The sequence below is a fragment of the Scyliorhinus torazame genome, chromosome 2 (genome assembly GCF_047496885.1).
Source record: "Scyliorhinus torazame isolate Kashiwa2021f chromosome 2, sScyTor2.1, whole genome shotgun sequence".
Lineage (NCBI taxonomy): Eukaryota > Metazoa > Chordata > Chondrichthyes > Carcharhiniformes > Scyliorhinidae > Scyliorhinus > Scyliorhinus torazame.
In genome coordinates, this window is record NC_092708.1 from 18,020,919 (window position 1) to 18,045,700 (window position 24,782).

Below are 24,782 nucleotides of genomic sequence, written 5' to 3' on the forward strand. Positions count from 1 at the left end.
CCGGAATGGTCCATACTGAGCGGTGGCTGTGTGAGCCCCCAAAAGTGTAAGTCCACCTCTGAAAAGCGAGGCGAGGAGAAGGCGCTGGCCAATGGCCGTCGAGAGGAGTAGTGGGGTGACTCTCGACCTCCAGGCCAAGGCTGAGGAAGGTGGGTGGGCTGGCACCCAACCAAAAAGAACAGAGGCCAGATAGCCAGCAGCCAGGCAGCCAGCCAGGAGCCCCCGCGGTGTCAAGGCTCGATGCCCGGTCACCCAAGCGAGAGCCGAGAGGTGACCAGAGCAGCAGTCAGAAGGTGCGAAGTCGGCCAGACAAGCGGCAGTGTATATCGGGGAATCGGAGAGCAGCAGCCAGCGGCAGAGCGGCAACTCGACCAGAGCCGAAGGCCAGCCAGGCATCTGGGCTGAGAGTGAGAGGGCCGGACTGGGCAGCGACCGGACTGGGCAGCGACCGGACTGGGCAGCGACCGGACTGGGCAGCGACCGGACTGGGCAGCGACCGGACTGGGCAGCGACCGGACTGGGCAGGGTCCAGATTGGGCAGCGACCGGACTGGGCAGCGACCGGACTGGGCAGCGACCGGACTGGGCAGCGACCGGACTGGGCATTGACCAAACTGGGCAGCGACCGGACTGGGCAGCGACCGGACTGGGCAGCGACCGGACTGGGCAGCGACCGGATTCAATTTATATCCTGAAAACGTCCCAAATCTTTGGAGCAAACGCATTATGCTCCCCACTGAGGAGCACGGCTCCAAAATATACAGCAACAAGCATCCAAGGGCACCCTATTCTCACCCTCCCTTACTATCCCCTCCCACAACCCCGAGTGTCTCAGCTTAATGGCTGAGGACTCTATAGCCAATGCAAATAGAAGGGGGGGACATAGGGCACATTGCAGGTCCATCAAAACCTGCTCGACCAGGCTCCAACGACCCCCATCATACTCTTGTCCACTAGCCAACCTTCCTTTGGCTAGCGCGGTGGCCTGCCGGGCTCATTACTGCTAATTCCAGCCCCAGCGGTTACAGCACCAGCTGCGTCGGGAAGTTTCTGCGCCGGCAAAGCGCTGGCCCGTTTGCATGTCCTGAATAGCGTTCCCAACGGAAACACGAATTACAAGCTGTCCGTTTCCGGCGCGAACACTTAGCACCCCAGACGGAGAATCCAGTCTACTGCTGAAGGAGGGACAGGGCTGCTGCTCAATATTCCGGGGTACAGAATCCTCAGGCAGGTGTCGCAATATTGATCAAGGAGTCACTTACTGCAGTGAGGACGGATGATATATTCGCAGGCCCCTCAATTGAGGCTGTGCTGGTGGAACTGTAAAACAAAAATAGGGCAATCACATTGCCGGGAGCGTACTACAGACCCCCCCCAAACAGTCAGAGAGAGATAAACGAGCAAACATGTAGGCGAATCTCAGAGAAGTGTTAAAACAATAGGATATTAATAATACAGCATTTCAACTTCACAATGTGAAATGCTTAGAGGGGGCGGAATTCGTAAAGTGCATCCAAGAGATCTTTTTGAGCCAGCACTTAGAAAGCCCTACAAGAGAGGGAGTGGTACTTGACCTAATTTTAAGCCGAGCAGATGGAGGAAGTGTCAGTGTAGGAGCGTTTCGCTGATAGAATCATAGAATTTACAGTGCAGAAGGAGGCCATTTGGCCCATCGAGTCTGCACCGGCCCTTACAAAGAGCACCCTACTCAAGCCCACGTATCTACCCTATCCCCGTAACTCAGGAACCCCCAATAACCTTTTTGGACACTAAGGGCAATTTATCATGGCCAGTCCACCTAACCCTTTGGACTGTGGGAGGAAACCGGAGCACCCGGAGGAAACCCACGAGGAGAACGTGCAGACTCCGCACAGACAGTGACCCAAGCCGGGAATCGAACCTGGGACCCTGGAGTTGTGAAGCAATTGTGCTAACCACAATGCTACCGAGCTGCCCGATAGTAAGCACACCTCAGTACGGTTTACGGTGGTTGTGGAAAAGGATAAAGATGGACCGGAAATCAGGGTTCTGAATTGGTGGGGAGGGTGGGGTTGGCGGGAAGGCCAATTTTAATAGGATAAGACAAATCCCCGGAATCAATCTGATGAGACTCCCCTGAGCTGCCTCAAATGCCACCACATCCTTCCCCAAATAAGGAGACCAAATTTGGACACAATACTCCAGATGTGGTCTCACCAACACCCTATACAATTGCAACAACACTTCTCTACTTCTATACTCCAGACCTTTTGCAATAAACGCTAACATTCCATTTGCCTTTCTTATTACAGGCTGTACCTGCATACCGACTTTCTGTGATTCATGAACAAAGACACCCAGAATCCCTCTGCCCAGGTGCATTTTGAATCTGCTTTCCATTGAGATAATAACTTGCCTTTCTTTTTTTTGACCAAAATGGATAACCACTTATCCACATTAAACTCTTCGCCCAATCCCCTAGCCTATATATATCCATCTGTAGAATCTTATCTCCTGTTCACTGCCTGCTTTCCCACCTATTTTAGTATCATCTGCAAATTTTGCTATGCTACACTCTGTCCCTGCCTGCAGATCATTTATATATCCCCACTTGGAGAGGCAATGATTAATTAAGGATAGTCAGCATGGCTTTGTCAAGGGGAGATCAGGGGCGGGATTCTCTAATCCCGCGGCAGTGTCCACGCCATCGTAAACGCCGTCGCGGGGGGGGGGGGAATTTGGAGTCTGCCCTTGCCCTCAATTATAGGTGCATTGGCCCACAAACACACGTGTGCGAGTGTTGATCATGTCACCAGCGCTAACTTGAGGATGTGAATAGGGTAACAGGCTTTGCGCCTGAGATGATTGCGATCACTGCAGTAAACTGCCACAGCCATTCCTGTTTGCAGGCCGAAGATGAGGTCGAGAAGCCGAGTGGGGAAGAAGAGGAAGAAGAGCTGGGCAAACTGCTGGGCATCGAGCGGCTAAGTGACCTGATTAGTGAGCGCCCTCCACGGGAACCTGAGAGAACCTACAATGAAAAGGACTTTGAATGTAAGCGGGTATGCACGTGCATGTGAGTGCGTGTGTGGTTTGGGTACATGAGTTTATCGTGTGTGCATGTGAGAAAGCATGCATCCGTACTCGGGTATGCGTGTAGGCGTATATGTGTGGGTAGAGATGCAGATGTGAGGTGGTTGTGTGTATGTGTGAGAAAGTGTGAGTGTGATTGAGAGCAAGTGTGTGGGAGTGTGCGAAACAATTTGTGTGTGTGGGGGGGGGGTTTCTGTGAATGTGTATGTGTGAGTTTTCTGTGTGTGGGGGGGGGGGGGGAGTGTGAGAGAATCTGAGTATGGGTATGAGCCATAGAATGTATACAGCATGGAAAGAGGCCCTTCGGCCCACCGTGTCCATGCCGACCATCATGCACCTATCTACTAAGGTTAAGGTTACTACGGGAAGCGAGGGAGAAGATTGCTGCGCCGTTGACGATGATCTTTGCATCCTCACTCTCCACTGGAGTAGTACCGGATGATTGGAGGGAGGCGAATGTTGTTCCCCTGTTCAAGAAAGGGAATAGGGAAATCTCTGGGAATTACAGACCCATCAGTCTTACGTCTGTGGTGAGCAAAATATTGGAAAGGATACTGAGAGATAGGACTTATGATTATTTAGAAAAACATAGTTTGATTAAAAATAGTCAGCATGGCTTTGTGAGGGCAGGTCATGCCTCACAAGCCTCATTGAATTCTTTGAGGACGTGACGAGACACATTGATGAAGGTCGGACAGTGGATGTGTATATGGATTTCAGTAAGGCATTTAATAAGGTTCCCCATGGTAGGCTCATTCAGAAAGTTAGGGGACATGGGATACAGGGAAATTTGTCTGTCTGGATACAGAATTGGCTGGCTGAAAGAAGACAGCGAGTGGTAGTGGATGGAAAGTTTTCCGCCTGGAGGTCGGTGACCAGTGGTGTCCCACAAGGATCTGTTCTGGAACTAATAAAAAAAATTTTTTTTTAAATTTAAATTTTAATTAATTGGCGCAATGTCAGTTAGAGGGGTGCAGTGCTCTGACTGTGAGATGTGGCAGGTCCGGGAGGCTTCCAGTGTCCCGGATGGCTTCATCTGCAGAAAGTGCACCCAACTGGAGCTCCTCACAGACCGCATGGTTCGGTTGGAGCAGCAATTGGATGCACTTAGGAGCATGCAGGTGGCGGAAAGCGTCATAGATCGCAGTTATGTAAATGTGGTCACACCCAAGGTGCAGGCAGAGAAATGGGTGACCACCAGAAAGGGCAGGCAGTCAGTGCAGGAATCCCCTGTGGTTGTCCCCCTCTCGAACAGGTATACCCCTTTGGATACTGTCGGGGGGGATAGCCTATCAGGGGAAAACAGCAGCAGCCAGAGCAGTGGCACCACGGCTGGCTCTGATGTTCAGAAGGGAGGGTCAAAGCGCAGAAGAGCAATAGTAATAGGGGACTCTCTAGTCAGGGGCACAGATAGGCGCTTCTGTGGACGTGAAAGAGACTCCATGATGGTATGTTGCCTCCCTGGTGCCAGGGTCCAGGATGTCTCCGAACGGGTAGAGGGCATCCTGAAGGGGGAGGGCAAACAGGCAGAGGTCGTTGTACATATTGGTACTAACGACATAGGCAGGAAGGGGCATGAGGTCCTGCAGCAGGAGTTCAGGGAGCTAGGCAGAAAGTTAAAAGATAGGACCTCTAGGGTTGTAACCTCGGGATTACTCCCTGTGCCACGTGCCAGTGAGGCTAGAAATAGGAAGATAGAGCAGCTAAACACGTGGCTAAACAGCTGGTGTAGGAGGGAGGATTTCCGTTATCTGGACCACTGGGAGCTCTTCCGGGACAGGTGTGACCTATATAAGAAGGACGGGTTGCATCTAAACCGGAGAGGCATAAATAGCCTGGCCGCGAGGTTTGCTAGTGTCACACGGGAGGGTTTAAACTAGTATGGCAGAGGGGTGGGCACGGGAGCAATAGGTCAGAAGGTGAGAGCATTGAGGGAGAACTAGGGAATAGCGACAGTGGGGCTCTGAGGCAGAGCAGACAGGGAGAAGTTGCTGAACACAGCGGGTCTGGTGGCCTGAAGTGCATATGTTTTAATGCAAGAAGTATTACGGGTAAGGCAGATGAACTTAGAGCTTGGATTAGTACTTGGAACTATGATGTTGTTGCCATTACAGAGACCTGGTTGAGGGAAGGGCATGATTGGCAGCTAAATGTTCCAAGATTTAGATGTTTCAGGTGGGATAGAGGGGGATGTAAAAGGGGAGGCGGAGTTGCGCTACTGGTTCGGGAGAATATCACAGCTGTACTGCGGGAGGACACCTCAGAGGGCAGTGAGGCTATATGGGTAGAGATCAGGAATAAGAAGGGTGCAGTCACAATGTTGGGGGTTTACTACAGGCCTCCCAACAGCCAGCGGGAGATAGAGGAGCAGATAGGTAGACAGATTTTGGAAAAGAGTAAAAACAACAGGGTTGTGGTGATGGGAGACTTCAACTTCCCCAATATTGACTGGGACTCACTTAGTGCCAGGGGCTTAGACGGGGCGGAGTTTGTAAGGAGCATCCAAGAGGGCTTCTTAAAACAATATGTAGACAGTCCAACTAGGGAAGGGGCGGTACTGGACCTGGTATTGGGGAATGAGCCTGGCCAGGTGGTAGATGTTTCAGTAGTGGAGCATTTCGGTAACAGTGACCACAATTCAGTAAGTTTTAAAGTATTGGTGGACAAGGATAAGAGTGGTCCTAGGATGAATGTGCTAAATTGGGGGAAGGCTAATTATAACAATATTAGGCGGGAACTGAAGAACATAGATTGGGGGCGGATGTTTGAGGGCAAATCAACATCTGACATGTGGGAGGCTTTCAAGTGTCAGTTGAAAGGAATTCAGGACCGGCATGTTCCTGTGAGGAAGAAGGATAAATACGGCAATTTTCGGGAACCTTGGATAACGAGAGATATTGTAGGCCTCGTCAAAAAGAAAAAGGAGGCATTTGTCAGGGCTAAAAGGCTGGGAACAGACGAAGCCTGCGTGGAATATAAGGAAAGTAGGAAGGAACTTAAGCAAGGAGTCAGGAGGGCTAGAAGGGGTCACGAAAAGGCATTGGCAAATAGGGTTAAGGAAAATCCCAAGGCTTTTTACACGTACATAAAAAGCAAGAGGGTAGCCAGGGAAAGGGTTGGCCCACTGAAGGATAGGCAAGGGAATCTATGTGTGGAGCCAGAGGAAATGGGCGAGCTACTAAATGAATACTTTGCATCAGTATTCACCAAAGAGAAGAAATTGGTAGATGTTGAGTCTGGAGAAGGGTGTGTAGATAGCCTGGGTCACATTGAGATCCAAAAAGACGAGGTGTTGGGTGTCTTAAAAAATATTAAGGTAGATAAGTCCCCAGGGCCTGATGGGATCTACCCCAGAATACTGAAGGAGGCTGGAGAGGAAATTGCTGAGGCCTTGACAGAAATCTTTGGATCCTCACTGTCTTCAGGGGATGTCCCGGAGGACTGGAGAATAGCCAATGTTGTTCCTCTGTTTAAGAAGGGTAGCAAGGAAAATCCGGGGAACTACAGGTCGGTGAGCCTTACTTCAGTGGTAGGGAAATTACTGGAGAGAATTCTTCGAGACAGGATCTACTCCCATTTGGAAGCAAATGGACGTATTAGTGAGAGGCAGCATGGTTTTGTGAAGGGGAGGTCGTGTCTCACTAACTTGATAGAGTTTTTCGAGGAGGTCACAAAGATGATTGATGCAGGTAGGGCAGTGGATGTTGTCTATATGGACTTCAGTAAGGCCTTTGACAAGGTCCCTCATGGTAGACTAGTACAAAAGGTGAAGTCACACGGGATCAGGGGTGAGCTGGCAAGGTGGATACAGAACTGGCTAGGTCATAGAAGGCAGAGAGTAGCAATGGAAGGATGCTTTTCTAATTGGAGGGCTGTGACCAGTGGTGTTCCACAGGGATCAGTGCTGGGACCTTTGCTCTTTGTAGTATATATAAATGATTTGGAGGAAAATGTAACTGGTCTGATTAGTAAGTTTGCAGACAACACAGAGGTTGGTGGAATTGCGGATAGCGATGAGGACTGTCGGAGGATACAGCAGGATTTAGATTGTTTGGAGACTTGGGCGGAGAGATGGCAGATGGAATTTAATCCGGACAAATGTGAGGTAATGCATTTTGGAAGGTCTAATGCAGGTAGGGAATATACAGTGAATGGTAGAACCCTCAAGAGTATTGAAAGTCAAAGAGATCTAGGAGTACAGGTCCACAGGTCATTGAAAGGGGCAACACAGGTGGAGAAGGTAGTCAAGAAGGCATGCTTGCCTTCATTGGCGGGGGCATTGAGTATAAGAATTGGCAAGTCATGTTGCAGCTGTCTCGAACCTTAGGCCACACTTGGAGTATAGTGTTCAATTCTGGTCGCCACACTACCAGAAGGATGTGGAGGCTTTAGAGAGGGTGCAGAAGAGATTTACCAGAATGTTGCCTGGTATGGAGGGCATTAGCTATGAGGAGCGGTTGAATAAACTCGGTTTGTTCTCACTGGAACGAAGGAGGTTGAGGGGAGACCTGATAGAGGTCTACAAAATTATGAGGGGCATAGACAGAGTGGATAGTCAGAGGCTTTTCCCCAGGGTAGAGGGGTCAATTACTAGGGGGCATAGGTTTAAGGTGAGAGGGGCAAGGTTTAGAGTAGATGTACGAGGCAAGTTTTTTACGCAGAGGGTAGTGGGTGCCTGGAACTCGCTACCGGAGGAGGTGGTGGAAGCAGGGACGATAGTGACATTTAAGGGGCATCTTGACAAATACATGAATAGGATGGGAATAGAGGGATACGGACCCAGGAAGTGTAGAAGATTGTAGTTTAGTCGGGCAGCATGGTCGGCACGGGCTTGGAGGGCCGAAGGGCCTGTTCCTGTGCTATACATTTCTTTGTTCTTTGTTCTAATGTTCTTTGTGGTTTTTATAAATGACTTGAATGAGGAAGTGGAAGGGTGGGTTTGCCGATGACACAAAGGTTGATAGAGTTGGAGATAGTGTCGCGGGCTGTTGCAGGTTACAACAGGACATTGACAGGATGCAGAGCTGGGCTGAGAAGTGGCAGATGGAGTTCAACCTTGATAAATGTGAAGTGATTCAGTTTGGAAGGTCGAATTTGAATGCTGAATACAGGGTTAAAGGCAGGATTCTTGGAAGTGTGGAGGAACAGAGGGATCTTGGGATCCACGTACATAGATCCCTTAAAGTTGACACTCAGGTTGATAGGGTTGTTAAGAAGGCGTATGGTGTGTTGGCTTTCATTAACAGGGGGATTGAGTTTAAGAGCCGCAACGTTTTGCTGCAGCTTTCTAATACCCTGGTTAGACCACACTTGGAATATTGTGTCCAGTTCTGGTTGCCTCATTATAGGAAGGATGTGCATGCTTTGGAGAGGGTTCAGAGGAGATTTACCAGGATGCTGCCTGGACTGGAGGGCATGTCTTATGAAGAAAAGTTGAGGGAGCTAGGGCTTTTCTCACTGGAGTGAAGAAGGCAGAGAGGTGACTTGATAGAGGTGTACAAGGTGATGAGAGGCATGGATAGAGTGGATAGCCAGAGACTTTTCCCCAGGGTGGAAATGGCTGTCACGTGGGGACATAATTTTAAGGTGATTGGAGGAAGGTATAGGGGAGATGTCAGAGGTCGGTTCTTTACACAGAGAGTGGTGGGTGTGTGGAATGCACTGCCAGCAGAGGTGGTGGAGTCAGAGTCATTCGGGACATTTAAGTGACTCTTGGACAGGCACATGGACAGCAGGAAATTGAAGGGGTGTAGGTTAGGTTGATCTTCGATTAGGATAAATGGTCGGCACAACATTGTGGGCTGAAGGGCCTGTACTGTGCTGGACTGTTCTATGTTCTGTGTACTCTAATCCCACTTTCCAGCATTTGAATGCGGTGGCATTTCAATACTTTTTAAATGTTGTGAGGGTTCCCGCCTCTCCCACCCTTTATGCCAGCGAGTTCCAGACTCCCACCACCCTCTGGGAGAAAAAGCTTTTCCTCAAATCCCCTCTAAACCTCCTGCCCCTTACCGTAAACCTATGCCCCTGGTTATTGATACCTCCACTAAGAGGAAAAGTTCTCTCCTTTCCACCCTATCTGTGACCCTCATAATTTTATACACCTCAATCAGGTCCCTCCTCAGCCTTCTCTGCTCCAGGGGAAACAACCCCAGCCTATCCAGTCTCTTGACAGCTGAAACGCTCCAGCCCAGGTAACATGCTGGTGAATCTCCTCTGCACTCTCTCCGGGGCAATCACATCCTTCCTATAGTGTGGTGGCCAGAACTGCACACAGTACTCCAGCTGGGGCCTTATGGGCTACACCATAACCTCCCTGCCCCTATATTCTGTGGCTCGGCTAATAAACGCAAGTTTCTCATATGCCTTCTTAACCAGCTTATGTACCTGTCCTGCCGTCTTCAGTCGAAAGATGTGTAGGTTGGGTGGATTGGCCATGCTAAAATTGTCCCTTAGTGTCCAAGGATGAGCAGATTATGGGGATAAGGTGGGGGAGTGGGCTGGTGCAGACTTGATTGGCCGAATGGCCTCCTTCTGCACTGTAGGGAGTCTATGCTTCTATGGAAGCAACTCTTGAACTGTTGCCGTCCTTGTGGGTTATAACTTTTCACAGCAATTTAGTTGGAAGTGAGTGGCTTGCTGGGCCATTTCGAAGAGCATATAGAGTCAACCGGACTGCTGTTGAATCTGGAGTCACACATAGGCCAGACCGGTTAAGGATAGCCGATTTCTGGTTAGAGTCTGGCAGTCTGGTTAGAAAAGTCAAAACTCATGGCATCCAATGAAAGATGGGATGTTGGGTCAGTGACTGGCAGGAATGGGTCATGGTTGACGGGTATTTCTGTGCCCACGAGGCTGTGAAGCAGTGGGGTTCCTCTGGCCTCAGTACTGGGTCCCTCGCTGTTCTTGCTATATGTCAATGATTTAGAGTTTAATATAGGCGGGTATGATGAGGAAGCGTGTAGATGTTACAAAAAGAGACGATGTGGTTGATAATGATGAAGAAATGGGGGGGGGGTGGCACAGTAACACAGTGGTTAGCACTGTTGCTTCACAGCGCCAGGGTCGCAGGTTCGATTCCCGGCTTGGGTCACTGTCTGTGTGGAGTCTGCACGTTCTCCCAGCAGTGATACTGAGACAAGGGATGATTGTTTATGGCCCTTTTGTCAAAATTCCTCGAGAGCAGATTTGGTCAAAGCAGACCCTTCCTCCACCCCTCAATAATCCCTCTCCCCTTAAACAGGCTGCTTTCCTAACCTGCAGTGTCAGGAGAGATGTCCAAAAAGGACAACATTCTTAACAATAGCCAGATTGTGGAATCTATTCGAAAGTGTTTGAATTTTCTGAGGTGCTACAATTATGTATCTCACAGGAGGAGGCCACTTGATCCATCAGCTTGTGCCGGAACTATCCAATTGATCTCGCTCTTCTGCTCTTTTCCCCTTCAAGTATTTATTCAATTCCTTTTTGAAAATCGCAATTGATTCTGCTGAGATTAAATAGATTGACGATAATTGACAAAAAGGTGAAGGGGTAACCGCTGCACGTTCTCCCCGTGTCTGCGTGGGTTTCCTCCGGGCGCTCCGGTTTCCTCCCACAAGTCCTGAAAGACGCACTGTTAGGTAATTTGGACATTCTGAATTCTCCCTCCGTGTACCCGAACAGGCGCCGGAATGTGGCGACTCGGGGCTTTTCACAGTAACTTCATTGCAGTGTTAATGTAAGCCTACTTGTGACAATAAAGATTATTATTAAATTCTGAGCTCTAACAATTTTGTGATTCTAAGAAATGGCCAACCCCAGTGTGACGGGGTTAAAAAAAAGAATGATTAAGTCAATCAGTTGTTGTGACCTGGAATGCGCTGCCTGAAAAGGTGGTGGAAGCAGATTGGACTTGTCATAAGAGGAGCGGTTGAGGACTCTGGGTCTGTACACTTTGGAGTTTAGAATGATATGGGGGAACCTTATTGAAACTTAGAGGATACTGAGAGGCCTGGATAGAATGAACGTGGAGGGGATGTTCCCACTTGTAGGAGAGACTAGAACCAGGGGACACGATCTCAGACTAAAGGGACGATCCTTTAAAACTGAGATGAGGAGGAATTTCTTCAGCCACAGGGTGGTGAATCTGTGGAACTCTTTTCCGCAGAAGGCTGTGGAGGTCAAATCACTGAGTGTCTTTAAGACAGAGATAGATAGGTTCTTGATTAATAAGTGATCAGGGGTTATGGGGAGAAGGCAGGAGAATGGGGATGAGAAAAATATCAGCCATGATTGAATGGCGGAGCAGACTCGATGGGCCGAGTGGCCTAATTCTGCTCCTATGTCTGACGGTCTTATGGTTTTAGGGCCTGTTTCTGTGCTGTAAAGTTCTACATAATTCTGTGTATTCACCAGATCATCGACACACGTCCCACCACATTCACCACCCACTCTCAACGCGCCTGCCACACCATGTGCGTTACCGGAAGAAGGTCCCTCGCCCAGAGCGGAAGAAGAAGAGAAAGAGGAAAAAGAAAAAGACGTCGGTGCCTCCGTCTGAGGTCACGCCCACCATCCAGGAGGTAGATGAGGAAGAGGAGGAGGAAGAGGCTTCGGAATTCGAGACCCAAGACAAAGATCTGTCAGCAAACGAGGAGATGCGCGACCCGCCTAAGGTTTATATATCAACTAACAAATTCCAGGGAGTGAGTTACAGACTGGAATCTAATCGAGGGGTTCGGGTGGTTTATATATCGAATAACTGATACCCGGGAGTGAGTTACAGACTGGAATCTAATCGAGGGGTTCGGGGTGGTTTATATATAGAATAACAGGTACCCGGGAGTGAGTTACAGACTGGAATCTAATCGAGGGGTTCGGGGTGGTTTATATATAGAATAACAGATACCCGGGAGTGAGTTACAGACTGGAATCTAATCGAGGGGTTCAGGGTGGTTTATGTATAGAATAACAGATACCCGGGAGTGAGTTACAGACTGGAATCTAATCGAGGGGTTCGGGGTGGTTTATATATAGAATAACAGGTACCCGGGAGTGAGTTACAGACTGGAATCTAATCGAGGGGTTCGGGGTGGTTTATATATAGAATAACAGCTACCCGGGAGTGAGTTACAGACTGGAATCTAATCGAGGGGTTCAGGGTGGTTTATATATAGAATAACAGATACCCGGGAGTGAGTTACAGACTGGAATCTAATCGAGGGGTTCGGGGTGGTTTATATATAGAATAACAGATACCAGGGAATGAGTTACAGACTGGATTCTTATCGAGGGGTTCGGTTGATTTATATATAGAATAGCAGATACCCGGGAGTGAGTTACAGACTGGAACCTAATCGAGGGGTTCGGGGTGGTTTATATATAGAATAACAGATACCAGGGAATGAGTTACAGACTGGATTCTAATCGAGGGGTTCGGTTGATTTATATACAGAATAGCAGATACCCGGGAGTGAGTTACAGACTGGAATCTAATCGAGGGGTTCGGGGTGGTTTATATATAGAATAACAGCTACCCAGGAGTGAGTTACAGACTGGAATCTAATCGAGGGGTTCGGGGTGGTTTATATATAGAATAACAGATACCAGCGAATGAGTTACAGATTGGATTCTAATCGAGGGGTTCGGTTGATTTATATATAGAATAGCAGATACCCGGGAGTGAGTTACAGACTGGAATCTAATCGAGGGGTTCGGGGTGGTTTATATATAGAATAACAGCTACCCAGGAGTGAGTTACAGACTGGAATCTAATCGAGGGGTTCGGGGTGGTTTATATATAGAATAACAGATACCAGCGAATGAGTTACAGATTGGATTCTAATCGAGGGGTTCGGTTGATTTATATATAGAATAGCAGATACCCGGGAGTGAGTTACAGACTGGAATCTAATCGAAGGGTTCGGGGTGGTTTATATAGAATAACAGATACCCGGGAGTGAGTTACAGACTGGAATCTAATCGAGGGGTTCGGGGTGGTTTATATAGAATAACAGATACCCGGGAGTGAGTTACAGACTGGAATCTAATCGAGGGGTTAGGGTTGGTTAATATATAGAACAACAGATACCCGGGAGTGAGTTACAGACTGGAATTTAATCGAGGGGTCCGGGTGGTTTATATATAGAACAACAGATACCCGGGAGTGAGTTACAGACTGGAATTTAATCGAGGGGTCCGGGTGGTTTATATATAGGAAACAGCTACCCGGGAGTGACTTATAGACTGGAATCTAATCGAGAGGTTCAGGTGGTTTATATATAGAATAACAGATTCCCGGGAGTGAGTTCCAGACTGGAATCTAATCGAGGGGTTCGGGGTGGTTTATATATAGAATAACAGATACCTGGGAGTGAGTTACAGACTGGAATCTAATGGAGGGGTTCGTGTTGGTTTATATACAGAATAACAGATACCGGGAGTGAGTTACAGACTGGAATCTAATCGAGGGGTTCGGGTGGTTTATATATAGAATAAAAAATACCCGGGAGTGAGTTACAGACTGGAATCTAATCGAGGGGTTTGGGGTGGTTTATCTATAGAATAGCAGATACCCGGGAGTGAGTTACAGACTGGAATCTAATGGAGGGGTTCGGGGTGGTTTATATATAGAATAACAGATACCTGGGAGTGAGTTACAGACTGGAATCTAATGGAGGGGTTCGTGTTGGTTTATATACAGAATAACAGATACCCGGGAGTGAGTTACAGACTTCATTCTAATCGAGGGGTTCGGGGTGGTTTATATGTAGAATAACAGATACCCGGGAGTGAGTTACAGACTGGAATCTAATCGAGGGGTTCGGGGTGGTTTATATATAGAAAAACAGCTACCCAGGAGTGAGTTACAGACTGGAATCTAATCGAGGGGTTCGGTGTGGTTTATATATAGAATAGCAGATACCCGGGAGTGAGTTACAGACTGGAATCTAATGGAGGGGTTTGGGGTGGTTTATATATAGAATAGCAGATACCCGGGAGTGAGTTACAGACTGGAATCTAATCGAGGGGTTCGGGGTGGTTTATATATAGAAAAACAGCTACCCAGGAGTGAGTTACAGACTGGAATCTAATCGAGGGGTTCAGGGTGGTTTATATATCGAATACCCGATACCCGGGAGTGAGTTACAGACTGGAATCGAATCGAGGGGTTCGGGGTGGTGTTTATATAGAACAACAGATACCCGGGAGTGAGTTATAGACTGGAATCTAATCGAGAGGTTCAGGTGGTTTATATATAGAATAACAGATTCCCGGGAGTGAGTTCCAGACTGGAATCTAATCGAGGGGTTCGGGGTGGTTTATATATAGAATAACAGATACCGGGAGTGAGTTACAGACTGGAATCTAATCGAGGGGTTCGGGTGGTTTATATATGGAATAAAAAATACCCGGGAGTGAGTTACAGACTGGAATCTAATCGAGGGGTTTGGGGTGGTTTATCTATAGAATAACAGCTACCCGGGAGTGAGTTACAGACTGGAATCTAATCGAGGGGTTCGGGGTGGTTTATATACAGAATAACAGATACCCGGGAGTGAGTTACAGACTGGAATCTAATCGAGGGGTTCGGTGTGGTTTATATATAGAATAGCAGATACCCGGGAGTGAGTTACAGACTGGAATCTAATGGAGGGGTTCGGGGTGGTTTATATATAGAATAACAGATACCTGGGAGTGAGTTACAGACTGGAATCTAATGGAGGGGTTCGTGTTGGTTTATATACAGAATAACAGATACCCGGGAGTGAGTTACAGACTTCATTCTAATCGAGGGGTTCGGGGTGGTTTATATGTAGAATAACAGATACCCGGGAGTGAGTTACAGACTGGAATCTAATCGAGGGGTTCGGGGTGGTTTATATATAGAAAAACAGCTACCCAGGAGTGAGTTACAGACTGGAATCTAATCGAGGGGTTCGGTGTGGTTTATATATAGAATAGCAGATACCCGGGAGTGAGTTACAGACTGGAATCTAATGGAGGGGTTTGGGGTGGTTTATATATAGAATAGCAGATACCCGGGAGTGAGTTACAGACTGGAATCTAATCGAGGGGTTCGGGGTGGTTTATATATAGAAAAACAGCTACCCAGGAGTGAGTTACAGACTGGAATCTAATCGAGGGGTTCAGGGTGGTTTATATATAGAATACCCGATACCCGGGAGTGAGTTACAGACTGGAATCTAATCGAGGGGTTCGGTTGATTTATATATAGAATAGCAGATACCCGGGAGTGAGTTACAGACTGGAATCTAATCGAGGGGTTCAGAGTGGTTTATATATAGAACAACAGATACCCGGGAGTGAGTTATAGACTGGAATCTAATCAAGGGGTTTGGGGTGGTTTATATACAGAATAACAGATACCCGGGAGTGAGTTACAGACTTCATTCTAATCGAGGGGTTCGGGGTGGTTTATATGTAGAATAACAGATACCCGGGAGTGAGTTACAGACTGGAATCTAATCGAGGGGTTCGGGGTGGTTTATATATAGAAAAACAGCTACCCAGGAGTGAGTTACAGACTGGAATCTAATCGAGGGGTTCGGTGTGGTTTATATATAGAATAGCAGATACCCGGGAGTGAGTTACAGACTGGAATCTAATCGAGGGGTTCGGGGTGGTTTATATATAGAATAACAGATACCAGGGAATGAGTTACAGACTGGATTCTAATCGAGGGGTTCGGTTGATTTATATATAGAATAGCAGATACCCGGGAGTGAGTTACAGACTGGAATCTAATCGAGGGGTTCGGGGTGGTTTATATATAGAATAACAGATACCCGGGAGTGAGTTACAGACTGGAATCTAATGGAGGGGTTTGGGGTGGTTTATATATAGAATAGCAGATACCCGGGAGTGAGTTACAGACTGGAATCTAATCGAGGGGTTCGGGGTGGTTTATATATAGAAAAACAGCTACCCAGGAGTGAGTTACAGACTGGAATCTAATCGAGGGGTTCAGGGTGGTTTATATATAGAATACCCGATACCCGGGAGTGAGTTACAGACTGGAATCTAATCGAGGGGTTCGGTTGATTTATATATAGAATAGCAGATACCCGGGAGTGAGTTACAGACTGGAATCTAATCGAGGGGTTCAGAGTGGTTTATATATAGAACAACAGATACCCGGGAGTGAGTTATAGACTGGAATCTAATCAAGGGGTTTGGGGTGGTTTATATATAGAATAACAGAAACCTGGGACTGAGTTACAGACTGGAATCTAATCGAGGGGTTTATATATAGAATAACAGATATACGAGTCTAATCGAGCGGTTCAGGGAGACAAGTTTAAACAGTTTCTCCTTCGTTGCGCTATCAAAAATAACCTTGAATGCCTTTTTTTAATCTCACCATCACCTTCTTCACTTGAAGGAGAACTGTTGCAGCTTCTCAAAGTGTCTCATCCCTCACCCCTATTGAATGAATGGGGCCAAGACGTTGTGATGGCGAGGGTAAAGTGGCAGAGACTGGAGCAAGACGGAGGGACAACAGGGGATCTCTAAGCATCATCGAGACACCACCTATTTGAAGTGGCTGCTGACACTTTCTCTCCATCTTTTCGCAGAGCCATCTTGCTTCACCTGAATCAACGGAGTCTCTCGTGATTGAACAGGTCCCAGACTCTCCCCAACAGCCACTGGAACCTTATTCAGGAACGGCAGAAAGGTCAGATACAGCCCCAGGGGAAATCCAATCTGTGTACATTCCAGGAACAGGTCTTCTGCCCAGATTTGAGCTTTTGGAGAGTTTGGCTGTCCACCCAGCAGCCCTCTGGGGAGAGCCAATACCTGCCCAGGGACTCCGGCTTCTGATCACCATCCAATGCCCACTGCATCAAAGGCCAATAGGTCAGGATCAACCTAAAGTGTCCTGCTAGTGGTAACTTAGCATGCCGGACCATGGGACAAAAGTTGGGGGTCGTGGAATTCAAAGAGCTAGCACAATCATGATGGGCTGAATGGCGGGGGCTTGGTTAGGGTGCTCTTTCAGAGGGTTGGTGCAGAATCGATGGGCTGGCTAGCCTCCTTCTCCACTGTCGGGATTCTGTGACTCTATGACACTGTCACCAGGGGTGACCCTGGGAATCGTCCCTCCCATTTGAATCATAGATTGATTATGGCACAGAAGGAGGGCATTCAGCCTGTCATGTCCGTGCTGCCCCTTTGTACGAGCAACTAACCTAGTCCTACTCCCCTGCCTTCTGGTAGCCCTACGAATATTTGTTTTGATTGATTCTGCCTCTAGCACACTCTCCGGCAGTACATTCCGGAACCCAAGCCGCTGACTGCGTAAAACTGTTCCTCCCCATGTTGCCTTTGGTTCTTTTGCCAATCACCTTTATTTGGTGTCCCCGGGGGCAGCGGGTTAGCACTGCTGCCTCATGGCGCCGAGGTCCCAGGTTCGATCCCGGCTCTGGGTCACTGTCCGTGTGGAGTTTGCACATTCTCCCCGTGTTTGCGTGGGTTTCGCCCCCACAAGCCAACGATGTGCAGGGTAGGTGGATTGGCCACGCTAAATTGCCCCTTAATTGGAAAAAATGAATTGGGCACTCTAAATTTATATATTTAAAAAAATCGGTGTCCCCACTTCTGCCAATATACTTAACCCAGAGACACGATAACACGGGCAGTCTCCAATCCTCATTGCTCACTGATATGAGATACCTGCTTTGTCCTCGTGTTTCTGTTCCATCTGGCTGACTCCACCCCACCCCCTCCGCAGGTTACTGAAACCTTCCCAGGATTCTCCGGACACCTTCCCGAGGAGCCCTGACAAACGGAAGCCCCTGCACCGGATGCCAAGTGGCCAGCGGGCGCGTTACGACCTGCGGGAAAGGATTTGCATCGGGAGTATGACTGCAGTCGGGGCCACCGTGTATCAGAAAGTGCCGACCGACGACGCGGAGGCCCAGATGCTGGCCAGCGCTGACCTGGACTACATGAAAAGTAAGGAAATGCCAATACCAGGGTGTTAATTGATTGATTGATTGATCGATATTCATTGTCGCATGTACCAAAGTACAGTGAAAAGTATTTTTCTGGGGACAAGGGAATGTACACAGTACCTACGTAGGAGACAAAAGAATAATCGACACAGTACATTGACAAATGGTACATCAACAAATAGTGATTGGATACAGTGTGGAATAAGTGCCAAACAATAGGGCGTCGTGAATATTGTCCTTACAGGGAACAGATCAGTCCGAGGGGGAGTTGTTAAGGAGTTTGGTAGCTGTGGGGAAGAAGCTGTTCCTATGTCTGGATGTGCGGGTCTTCAGATTTCTGTACCTTCTGCCTGATGGAAGAGTCTGGAAGAGGGCAGAATCTGGGTGGGAGGGGTCTCTGATAATGATGTCTGCCTTCCCGAGGCAGCAGGAGGTGTAGACAGAATCAGTGGGAGGATGGCAAGCTTGGGAATATATAACGTGCAGGGATAGTAGACAGATAAACACATGGATAACGTTCAGTGAGAATGCAGCAATAACAAAAGAATACCATGCGGTGATAATGCCCAGTGGTTACACAGAGGGAGAACATAGCAATATCACACAATGAAAACAGACAGCTATAATACACAATGATAATGTGAACAAACAATTGGGCAGATATCAAGTGGATTTTTACCGCCCTGTCCACATAACGCTACCTATAAAAGGATACACATTAGTGATGATATGTAACAAAAGCAGGAATGTATTCTCGGATAGGTTAAAAGTGAAACATACTATTCAAAGACAGAGAACTCTCCGAAAGCCGCTTGGATTTTCCTTCTGAATGGATTCCACTTACAACTTTACTTGTCACGATTCAGAGAAGACTTCTGAAGAGGAAAAAGAACGAGGGCAGGGAGAGGGGCGTGGGGTTTAGGCAGTGATTTCAGAGCTTTGGTCCTAGTCAGCCGAAGGCAGGACTGAAAGTGGCGGAGTGATTGAAATCTGAGATGCACGACGGGCCAGAATTGGGTGGGCGTAAAAATAATAACAGGTATCTGAGCTCTACACCCCTCTGAGCTCCCTTACTTCCCACCACTTGAGCATCCCCAATTTTAATCGCGTTGGCGGCCATGCCTCCAGCTGCCTGTGTCCCGAGCTCTGGAATTCCCTCCCTAACCTCTCCGCCTATCCCTCCTCCTTTTTAAAAAAAAACATTTTATTGAAGGCATTAAAAAATATTTAGAAACACAAAACGGCAAAACCAAAAGGGTCCACGCCTCAGAAACCACCCATTCGCCCGCCTACCACATCCCCAGCCCCCGGCGTCCGCCTTATTTTCCCAACCTTTCGTCGCCCCCCCTACAAGCAGACACTACCACCCAAACCAAATAAAACCCACAACCAGCACCCCCCTACCGCTGATTCCGTAAAGAAGTCCATAAATGGCTTCCCCTTGTAGCCATGAACCCCACCCTACGAATGGCGAACTTAATCCTTTCCAGCTACAGGAACTCTGCCTAATCGCTCACCCACACTCCAGCCTTCAGCAGCTCCGAGTTCCACCAGCACAACAAAATCCATCTCCGGCTATCCCTACCTGCCGCCACCCCCAGAAGCTTGGGTCCGGCCCTGCCGGCGCAAACCTATAATTATCACAGATCGGCGCCCACAATGACATGCCTTCCAAACCAAAGTGCTGCCTACACTGGTTCCAGACCCTCAGCGCTGATACCACTACTGGGCAGGTGGAGTCCCTGACTGGCGAGAGCGGAAGGGGCACCAACAACAGTGCGCTCAGGCTGGTCTGCTTATACGAGACCGCCTCCATCTAGCCCCACACCGACCTCTCCTCCACCGCCCATTTCCTCACCGCAGCAATGTTTGCTGCTCAATAATAGTTCATCACATTCGTCAATCCAACCCCCCCCTTTGCTCCCTCTCCAGGAACACCCTCCTAATCCATAGAGCCTTCCCAGCCCACGCAAAACCTCAAAGTCATACCGTTCCAAATCCAGGAGGATCACAAACAAAGGGCTGGATTCTCCACCCCACCGCGCCACTTTCCTGCCCCAACCGGTGGGTAACTATAGGTCGGTTAGTTTAACTTCTGTCGTGGGGAAAATGCTTGAATCTATCGGTCAGGAAGAAATAGCAAGACATCTTGATAGAAATTGTCACATTGGGCACACTCAGCATGGGCTCATGAAAGGCAGGTCATGTTTGACTAATGTAGTAGAATTCTTTGAGGACATTACGAGCGCGGTGGACAACGGGGAACACCCGTGGATGTGGTGTATCTGGAATTCGACAAGGCGCCGCACAAAAGGCTGCTGCATAAGATAAAGGCGCACGGCGTTCCGGATAATGTATTAGCACGGATAGAGGATTGGTTAACTGACAGAAAACAAAGAGTGGGGATGAATGGGTGTTTTTCTGGTTGGCGATCAGTGGCTAGTGGCGGTGAATGAAGAGGTATGTTCCAGAAACACACATATAGACAAATACAAAGATGCCAGACAATGCTTTGAATGCGAGCATTTGCAGGTAATCAAGTCTTTACAGATACAGAGATAGGGGTAACCCCAGGTTAAAGAGGTGTGAATTGTGTCAAGCCAGGACAGTTGGTAGGATTTCGCAGGCCAGATGGTGGGGGAGGAATGTAATGCGACATGAATCCCAGGTCCCGGTTGAGGCCGTACTCACGTGTGCGGAACTTGGCTATCAGTTTCTGCTCGGCGATTTTGCGTTGTCGCGTGTCCTGAAGGCCGCCTTGGAGAATGCTTACCCGGAGATCAGAGGCTGAATGCCCTTGACTGCTGAAGTGTTCCCCGACTGGAAGGGTACATTCCTGCCTGGCGATTGTTGCGTGATGTCCGTTCATCCGTTGTTGCAGGGTCTGCATGGTCTCGCCAATGTACCATGCTTCGGGACATCCTTTCCTGCAACGTATGAGGTAGACAACGTTGGCCGAGTCGCACGAGTATGTACCGCGTACCTGGTGGGTGGTGTTCTCACGTGTAATGGTGATACCCATGTCGATGATCTGGCACGTCTTGCAGAGATTGCCATGGCAGGGTTGTGTGGTGTCGTGGTCACTGTTCTGAAGGCTGGGTAGTTTGCTGCAAACAATGGTTTGTTTGAGGTTGCGCGGTTGTTTGAAGGCAAGTAGTGGGGGTGTGGGGATGACCTTGGCAAGATGTTCATTTTCATCGAAGATGTCGTAGTTTCTCCGCTCTGGGGAAGTACTGGACGACTGTGGTAATATCAGGTATTGCGGTACCAGAGAGAGGAATGACCATTGGCTAGACCGCGGGGTCTACCATTGGGCAATGTACATAGCCCCGCCCTGAGAGGCGGGGTATAAGAACCAATGCCGTCCCAGCAGCCTTCACTTCTGTAACTTCGCTGCTGGGTACAGTTCTATCTGATTAAAGCTGAATCGATATGACCCCACGGGGACTCAAGAGTATTTATTGTGTATCAATTTAATCAGATAAGTACTTTGAAGGATGGATCTCCACATCAAGCCGGCGTGCCTTCAGCTCAGCCCTCACGCAGAAAACTCTGCCGCGATTTTTAAGCATTGGCTGGCATGCTTCCAGAGCTACCTCGATACGGCTGCGAACACCCCCACGGAAAGGCAGAAAATACACCTCCTACGCTCGCCGGTCGGCCCGGCGATCTACCCCCTGATCGAAGGGGCGGCGAACTATGATAAAGCCATGGAACTGCTGGAAGGACACTACATTCGTCCGCTTAATCAGGTCTACGCCCGTCACCTGCTGGCAACAAGACGGCAGAGCCCAGATGAGACGCAAGAAGATTTCTACAGGGCACTGATCGTGCTGGGCCAAAACTGCGGCTGCCCAGCGGTGACGGCGAATGAGCACTCCGAACTTTTAATTCGAGACGCTTTTGTGGCAGGTATGATCTCCCCCGACATTCGCCGAAGGCTGCTCGAAATGGACACGCTGGGCCTCACCGAGGCCCGGGCCCTGGCAGGGTCCATGGACGTGGCGTACAAAAACGCTCTTGCGTACGCCCCCGCGCTCACCGCGCCCCCCTGGGCTGCATGGCACCCCGCCGCGGCAGCCCCCCAGATTTACCCACTTAACCCCCAGACTTACCCGCTAACTCCGCAGGCCTGCGTGGCAAGGCGCCCCGCTACCGCCGCCGGCCAACGCTGCTTCTTCTGCGGCCAGGCGGATCACCCGCGCGCGCGCTGCCCGGCCCACACCGTCACCTGCAAAGGGTGCGGCAAGAAAGGCCACCATGCCGCATTTTGCCTCGCACCCGCGGTGAACGCGGTATCCAATGACTACCCACAGCCGTTCCTCCAGCCGTCCGCTGTGCAACCACAGCCGTTCTTCCAAGTCCCGACCGTCCCAGGCCCACCACCGCACTCCCTTTTCCCAGCCCCGCCGGCCCAACGCGCACCGCAGCCTTTGCCCTGCCAGGCAGCGTAGCAGCCGCGGCCATTCTTCCCCCCGGCAACCATGCTGGAGGAGAGCGCGCAGCCATTTTGTCCCTCGCCGGTCCAGTCGTCGGGGTCTCCGTCCCCGAACTCCATGGGCGATCCCTGACCGGTGCCATCTTGGATGGGGCCTCAAGCCCCCAGTACGGCTGGCTACGCGCTGCCGGACCAAAACCCCTTGCTGCAGCTGGCCTCCGCCACGCTGGAGCAGCATGCGCCGCCAGTTTGCTCCTCCCCGCCGCCATCTCCGGAGTCCCCGGACTCCACGTGCGATCCATGGCCGGCGCCATCTTGGATGGGGCCTGAAGCCCCCAGCACGGCTGGCTACGCACTGCCGGACCAAAACCCCTTGCTGCAGCTGGCCTCCGCCACGCTGGAGCAGCGTGCACCGCCAGTTTGCTCCTCCCCGCCGCCATCTTGTGAGTCCCCGGACTCCACGTGCGATCCATGGCCGGCGCCACCTTGGATGGGGCCTGAAGCCCCCAGCACGGCTGGCTACGCGCTGCCCGACCAAAACCCTTTGTTGCAGCTGGCCTCCGCCTCGCGGGAGCAGAGTGCGCCGCCATTTTGTCCCTCCCCGCCGCCATTTTGTTCCTCCCCGCCGCCATCTTCTGAGTCCCCGGACTCCATGTGGGATCCATGGCCGGCGCCATCTTGGATGGGGCCTCAAGCCCCCAACACTGCTGACGATGCACTTCCTGATCTTCACTCCTTGCTGCAGCTGGCCTCCATTACCCTGGACCAGAGTCGGCCCCGAACACTAGCAAAGGCCACCACGACGATCGTCATCAACGGCCACGTGACGTCATGCCTCATCGACTCCGGGAGCACGGAGAGATTCGTCCACCCCGACACGGAAGTCCTTCTCGGGGACCTCGCTCCCAACCTGGCTAGCAACACCCGGACCCGTCCTGCTGCGGAAACGTGCGAGGGCGCACAAGTCGGACCCGCTGGTCGAAAGGGTCCACCTGCTGCATGCCAACCCCCAGTACGCCTACGTAGCGTTCCCCGACGGACGCCAAGATACGGTCTCCCTCCAGGACCTGGCGCCCGCTGGAGCCCCATGCGCGCCCGAGCCACTGCCCCCCAGTGGAAGCAGGGACAATAGTGACATTTAAGGGGCATCTTGACATATACATGAATAGGATGGGAATAGAGGGCTATGGACCCAGGAAGTGTAGAAGAATTTAGTTTAGACGGGCAGCATGGTCGGCACGGGCTTGGAGGGCCGAAGGGCCTGTTCCTGTGCTGTACTTTTCTTTGTTCTTTGTAGACTGGGACTGTACTCCTTGGAATTTAGAAGAATGAGGAGGGATCTTATTGAAACACATCAAATTATGAAGGAATAGATAAGATAGAAGCAGGGAGGTTTCCACTGGCAGGTGAAACTAGAACTAGGAGGCATAGCCTCAAAATAAGGGGGAGCAGATTTAGGGCTGAGTTGAAGAGGAACGTCTTCACCAAAAGGGTTGTTAATCTGGAATTCCCTGCCCAGTGAAGCAGTTGAGGCGACATCATTAAATGTTTTGAAGGCAAAGGTAGACAGATTTTTGAACAGTAAAGGGATAAAAGGTTTTGGTGAGCGGGCGGGTAAGTGGAGCTCAGTCCACAAAACGTTCAGCCATGATCATATTGAATGGCGGAGTAGGCTCGAGGAGCCAGGTGGCCGGCCCCTGCTCCTAGTTCTATATTCTTACACCCCGACAAACACCCAACCGGCTCCGAAATATACAAAAGGAGGTTGTCTGCGTACAACGAAAGCCGGTGCTCAACACCCCCCCCCACACACACACAACACACACCGCTCGATGCCCCTCCACCCCCTTGAATTCCTAAGCGCCATTGCCAATGCCTCAATCGCTAAGGCAAAGAGTAGCCTTGTCCCCCAAAATAATCCAAACAAACAAGTTTGGATACTTGCCTTGGGCGTCTTTTACAGCAGCCAAACCCAATCCACAAACCCCTGTCCAAAACCTAACCTCCCCAGCACCCATTCACCTCGGTCAAACGTCTTCTCCGCGTCCATTGCCACAACCACTTCAGCCTCCCGCCCCTCCAAGGGCACCATAATAACATTGAGCAACCTCCAAACATTTGCTGTCAACTGCCACGCCCTCACGAATCCCAACTGGTCCTCCCTATCACCCCCCGGCACACACTCCTCTATCAGCGTCGGCAAGACTTTCGCCAACACCTTTGCATCTACATTCAGCAGCGAGATCGGACGATACGGCTCTGGGTTCTTATCTTTCTTTACGATAAGCGAAATTGAGGCCTGAGACAGCGTGG

General features: G+C 49.8%; 1 protein-coding gene across 2 annotated transcripts in view; it reads left to right on the plus strand.

Annotated features, from left to right (window-relative positions):
- LOC140386548 (anion exchange protein 3-like) overlaps nt 1-24,782 on the plus strand; it is a 254,089-nt gene that overhangs the window by 32,462 nt on the left and 196,845 nt on the right. For both annotated transcript variants that reach the window (XM_072468972.1, XM_072468979.1), the window contains exons 3-6: nt 2,888-3,032; nt 11,469-11,728; nt 16,652-16,752; nt 17,809-18,032. In XM_072468972.1, the coding sequence (XP_072325073.1) occupies nt 2,888-3,032; nt 11,469-11,728; nt 16,652-16,752; nt 17,809-18,032 (730 nt within the window). The remainder of the gene's footprint in view (nt 1-2,887; nt 3,033-11,468; nt 11,729-16,651; nt 16,753-17,808; nt 18,033-24,782) is intronic.